This window comes from Lithobates pipiens, unplaced genomic scaffold, assembly GCF_037356315.1.
Source record: "Lithobates pipiens isolate NorthernLeopardFrog02 unplaced genomic scaffold, aLitPip1_a1.2 Scaffold_24, whole genome shotgun sequence".
In the NCBI taxonomy this organism is placed as follows: Eukaryota; Metazoa; Chordata; class Amphibia; order Anura; family Ranidae; genus Lithobates; species Lithobates pipiens.
In genome coordinates this window covers 14,894,680-14,901,074 of record NW_027507786.1, presented here as the reverse complement: position 1 = coordinate 14,901,074, position 6,395 = coordinate 14,894,680, and the positions used below count along the sequence as shown (strand labels likewise).

Genomic DNA, 6,395 nt, shown 5'->3' with positions numbered 1-6,395 from the left:
ATATCCCTTGTTATGTGAATATTCCAGATAATAAGTTGGCTTTAAAAATCCATTTAGGTATAAGTGTAACTCGCAGTATTAAAACAAATCACACATTTTAAGTCATCTGCTAACCAGGAAAAAATGTTGCCAAGCTACTCTAACCAAAGAAAAAAAGAGATTTCCAGAGGGCTTTAGAAAAAAAGAGTTGTTGAAGTCCACAATCATAGAAAAAGAGTTATCTGAAACAGTAGGATAGAGGTGAGGGCACGTCACTTAACTCATATCCACCATAGAAGAAGTTTCTTGGTTTTATAGATATATTTAATGAACTTCCATATATAATACAACATGTTGCTTTCTGTTAGGTTCCAAAATCTCAGTGCTCAAAAAGTTGTTTGCCAGGATACAGGAAAGTTCCCGGCTTCGTCATACAACATTGTTGTTATAGTTGTGTCACGTGTGCATATGGAGAAATGTCCAATATTACAGGTAATGGTTATCAAATATTACTGGGGATGTTATATTTACCACCTGCTGTGTGGGGGCAATTAAAAAAAAAAAATTCACATGCATGATAAAATTACAATATTTTTGCCAGAAAATGACTCAGAAACAATGTATATTTTCTAAAAGCAGAGGCCCCCCTGGAGAATAAAACACACAGGCGCTACTCTAAGTGCAGTATAACAGTAAATTTAATGCACAAATGGATATAAGCACTCACAAGAGTAAGGTAATAACAGGCATTTAGTCACAAATTGCCGAGCATGTGTGAAGGGACTGCTTCTGTGGAGCTGCTTGCTGATGATTCAGAGTGGGCTGCCCCCGTAACACACAGGGAGCCGAGGGATGACGTCACTTCTGCATTGAGAATAACCAATAGGCGACGTGTTTACAGAGCACGCACTCCTTCTTCAGGCCTAACAAGCCCATTTGTAATAGCTTTGGACAGATGACAGGTACTCTTTATGGCAATATTAAGTGTCTCTTTGCCCTCCAAAGCAGCTTACTGAAGACAAACTGTGCTTGGTTAGCTGCTTTCCAGCTTGTAATATCCAGGGAATGAGAGCTCTGAAACAGGAGTTGACTAAACCATCATCACTTCTGGGTTTATTCATCACAGAGGACATTGGAGATGGACTTTCCCCCCCACCTTCTCTGTAGGGGGTTGTCCCTATCATTTACTGCTGTCCCAGGCTCCCTGAAAGAATGAAGTGCCTGGGAACACCCGGGGGTGGGGGGGGGGGGGGTTACAGAATCATAAAAGTGATCAGGCCGGTGTAAAGCTGTCCAGATCACTTCTAAAAGAAAGCTGATCACCATCTGAAAACAAATCTGTACCATGATCTTGTTATAACCATTTGCTGACAGGTTGTTTTAATATGTATTTCGATCAGCAAGTGGTTAATGTTTTGTCTTTAGAGAGGATTGTAACCTGGAAAAAAAAGGCTTGGTTTATTAGATATTTGACAAATATTAATATCTTATTACACCCATACAAGTAAACCAAGACAAGGTAAGTGATCACAGTGTTCATTGATTTTATTTTGTTTTCCAGATAGTGAAAACTGCATGAGATGCCCCGATCATGAATGGCCAAATGAGAACAAAACTCGCTGTATATCCAAACAATCAGAATTTCTTTCCTTCACTGATGACACGCTCTCACTAGTATTTATAGTCGTCTCACTGTTGTGTTTTGGGAAGACTCTTCTAGTACTCGTCATTTTTATTTTACACCAGGACACACCAGTTGTGAAAGCCAATAACAAGAGCCTCAGCTTTGTCCTCCTGGTCTCCATCATGTTGGGTTTCCTCTGTGTGTTCTTCTTCCTGGGTCGTCCTGTGGATGTAACCTGCTTGTTACGCCAAGTTTCTTTTGGAATTCTCTTTACAATAGCCGTATCTTCTGTATTGGCCAAGACTATTATGGTTTGCATTGCCTTCAAAGCCACCAAACCCAACAACATGTGGAAGAAATGGATTGGAGTAAAACTGCCCACCTGTATAGTCTTAGCTTGTTCCAAAGTTCAGGTTATAATCTGTGTTAGTTGGTTGTCCATCTCTCCTCCCTTCCAGGAACTGGACACACACTCCTACCAGGAGAAGATCATCATTCAGTGTAATGAAGGGTCAGTTATCGGGTTCTACTCTGTCCTTATTTATATGGGGATCCTGGCTGCTGTCAGTTTTATTATAGCTTTTTTTGCCAGGACATTACCGGACAGTTTTAATGAAGCCAAATACATCACCTTCAGCATGCTGGTGTTCTGCAGTGTCTGGATTGCCATGATCCCGGCCTATCTGAGCACCAAAGGGAAATACACGGTGGCTGTGGAGATATTCGCCATCCTGATTTCCAATAATGGTCTCTTATACTGTATATTTCTTACAAAATGCTTTATAATTCTCTGTAGGCCAGAGCTGAATACAAAAAACTATCTGCACAGTCAAAGAAATATATAAACTTTCTTTATTTAAAGACAAAAAATTAGACAGTTATGTATTTTTTTTATTATTTTTTTTAATTAGCAAAGGTTGCAAAAAGTAAAATTACTTATTTAATTCCCACTTGTAGTATAAGAGAACATCATTAAAAAATGAGCAAATGTACATTATGTCAATCAAATTTCAAATAGTTAAAGTATATTAAAGAATCCAAAAAAGCAAAAAAACAACAACAAAGAAACACAAACGTGCCCATATGACAAACACATCTATACTGGTACCATAAAACATAAAGTCTGAACTCCAGATATGAAAGATACAAATTATTGCAGCCCTAAAATAATACAGCATTCGATTTATTTTTTAACCACTTCCCACCCGGCCAATGCATATATACGGCCGGGTGGGAGCCGTCTACTCCTGATAGGACGTTCAGGAACGTCATTCAGGAGTAGCGGGATCGCGCACGCGTGCGCCCGCGCAGCGGCGCGATCCCGATGTGCTCGTGTCACCCGGACACGGCACATCTCAGATCGGCAGGAGGGCTCTGTGATTGGCCCTCCTGATCACATGACGGCCGTGTCCAATCACGGCCGTCATGTGATGTAAACAAACAGCCGGTTGCTAGGCAATCGGCTCTCCTCTCCTCACACGGAAGTCACCGCTGAGGAGAGGAGAGCAGAACGCTGCAGCCGGCTGATGATCAGTGAGTATGGGCTGCTTTTTACAGCTTTTTACTCACTGATCATCAGTGTAGTGTACACACACAACACACCACACAGTACAAACACAGTCCCCACATATGTCCCCAAAACACACATGTCCCCAAAACATACATGTCCCCAAATAATAAAAACACATGTCCCTAATAATAAAAACATGTCCCCCACATATGTCCCACTAAAATCACATGTCCCAATGATTATCTGCACACATATGTACGTGATCACCTGCACACATATGTACATGATCATTTGCGTACATATGTCCGTGATCACACAAACCAATTATTATACACTTAACGGAATTTTTTTTACCAAAAACATGTAGCAGAATACATTTTGGCTTAAATTTATGACAAAATTTGATTTTATTGGATTTCTTTTCAAATAGAAAAAAGAAAATATTGTTTTTTTTCCAAATTTCCGCTATTTTTGCGCTTATATCGCAAAAAAAAAAAAAAACAGAGTCGTGAATAAATAACACCAAAATAAAGCTCTATTTGTGCGAACAAAATGATAACAATTTCATTTGGGTACAGTGTAGCATGACCGCGCAATTGTCACTGAAAGCGCTAGAGCGCTGAAAGCTGAAAATTGGGCTGGGAAGGAAGGGGGTGAAAGTGCCCTGTATTGTAGTGGTTAAAGATGAATCGAACTTTCTAAAGTTCGGGGACGTATAACAAACCCCATTGAAGTCTATGGGACCTGAACTGAGAAAATCAATAAATGCCCATTTTGAAAGCTTATATGCAAGTAGTTGGGTATACAATGGTTATGGGGGTCTGGGTACTGCCCTGTGGGACATGTTTTTTACAAACTTTTTTTCATTGATACATCATTTTTAAATGAGCAGTGATTTACTGATGCTTAAAGTGAAACTATCAAAATGAGAAATAACTATAAAAATGAAAAGTTCCTTCTAGATATAGTCCCTGGTGGGGCCCCTTAGTCTGCCTGTAAAGTGGTACATCTGTACTGTGTATAGAACCTGCTGCAGCAATAATTGTATTTATTAGACATGTGCGGTTCGTTTCATTCCAAATTAATATTCGGATAGATTTTTGTTATTCGGAGATTCGTATATAACCGAATACCCGAATTACAATAAAAAAAATATTTTTATCAAATGCTCCGAATAACAAAACCAAATTCAGATTGAAATTCAAATTGAATTGTACATCGAACTACAGTTGAATTCTAATTGTACACATATTGCTGAAATCAAAGGCTGTGTGTGTTATTAGAGTACCATTTCAAAAAAATTCTGTTTTAGTTAAGCCAAAGGTGATTTAAGGAGTCATTGGAATCATTTGATTAATATTTTTCTTTTGTTTGTTCACTTTGCTACATTGGAATCGAAAAAAAAAATCTAAAGTTTTCGATTCCACCGATTTGAAATTATTGATTCATACGCTTTCAATCTAAAAAAAACTATACATTTGAAGAAAATTTGAAAAATTCATAATACAAATCTGTTAAAATATCATTATTTTGGTATTATTATCAATATTCTATAATTCATATTAGTGAGAAAAGTTCCCAGAAAGTCCATTCAGTTCTCGAGTAAAAACTCACAAAATGATTTAATAATAAAATAACAAAATATTCCAAGAACAATATCAAAATATACAATGTAAAAATAGCATCAATAATGTAATTATTTATAAGATGAAGATTGAATCATATGTGTGTCTTTGTGTGTGTGTGAGGCTGTGTCTGCTTCTTTCAATATTTCCATGTGTCTCCTTCCCAAAACCCTGTGTTCAAAAGCTTTAAACAAAGCTATATTCATTGAAAACCCAATGTTCTTATTAATATCCTAATCAACTTCTGGTTCCCAGTAGTTGCCCTCCTCATCAGTTCCCACAGCTTGACTCCGAAATCAGCCTGTAAATTCGGCACAACCCACACCTCTCTCTCCAAACATCCCCGGTCACACCATGGACCGGATTGTAGAGAAGACTGGCGCCCGCTCGTACGCGCCCGTGATGGCCCACTTGGCACAAATCGGGGCTCAGGCTCCAGCTTACATGGTTCCCTCCTCAGAAGCAGTGCTTGACATGGGGATAAGTGGTGATTTGCCCACCGTTCCTCCTCACAGTCTGCTCCTCCTCCACCACACACTGGGGACCCCAGCACTATAGTGGCTCTCCTCTCCCCTATGATTGCTGCCTCTGTGGAGAAGGCAATCAGTGCTGGGATGCAGCAGCTTAAGGCCCAGCTGGGGGAACATGCTACTAGGATAAATGAAGCTGAACACCGCATCTCTAACATAGAGGAGGAACTCTACCAGGCACAAGCCTTGGAACAGGCCCAAGACAGAATGAATAAATACATTTTGGAAAAATTGGATCATTTAGAAAATAGGTCCAAAAGGAGCAATTTGCATCCCAGAATCCCTACAACCATCAGTCCTCGCGGACCTCTGAGCGAGGCATATCCGTTAGGTACCTTGTAGTAGAGCCTGACTTCTGGGAGGAGACCTCTCTTACAACTCTGGTTCAGGTACCACTGGAGTGGGGAAAGTGGTCTCGTGAGCACAGTGGGATAGGAGTGCCTATGGAGGTTGTAGCAGCTGGCACCGTAGCAGGGTGATGGTCCTTTAGGGGTAGCTGGAACTGCAGAAGACAGCGGAAACAGTAGCAGTTCAGCAACCCGATGAGCTGGTGGATGCAGGGATAATGGCAACTGGAGCTGGATGAGATAAGCCTGTTAGCACAGCAAACAGACAGAGCTAGGCAACAGGCAGCAGTGGGGTCAGACAAGCTGGCTCAAAGCAGGTAATCGGGCAGGTAAATACAGCAGGCTAAAGCAGGGTCAGATAACAGGCAGAGATTGGCATTGGGTCACAAACAGGAGGTTTAAGCAAGGTCAGGCAAGCCGGGATTGGGATTGGAGATAGCAGGGAGGTCAATCAGAGCCGGGTCAGTATAGATTATCAGCAAACAGAACGCAGGTTATAAAATGCACAGAGTTGCAGATCAAACAGCGCTGCACAAGTGCAGCTGCAGTTCTTTTAAAAGCCCATTGGCGCCAAACAGCTCGTGCATGCATACGCACCTGAGGCTCGTGCACAAGCACAAGTATACAAGCACCGTTGTTCAATCTGACCATGCGTGTACCCCCCATTCTGTTCTGGCAAGTCCCTGACAGTATCCCTGAAGCATTAGGCCTCCCGGGCCCCTGCATTGTGGAAAGGGCTCACTGCATAGGTCTCTTTAACTAGGATCGCAAATCACGCCA

General features: G+C 41.0%; 1 protein-coding gene across 1 annotated transcript; it reads left to right on the top strand.

The window, feature by feature from the left end:
• Positions 1–352: 352 nt before the first annotated feature.
• LOC143929562 (vomeronasal type-2 receptor 26-like) lies at positions 353–2,448 on the top strand. The gene is made up of 2 exons (XM_077453441.1): positions 353–471; positions 1,541–2,448. Exons 1-2 carry the CDS (start codon positions 456–458, stop codon positions 2,446–2,448), a joined length of 924 nt encoding a protein of 307 aa, XP_077309567.1. The 5' UTR covers positions 353–455.
• The last annotated feature ends 3,947 nt before the right edge of the window (positions 2,449–6,395 follow it).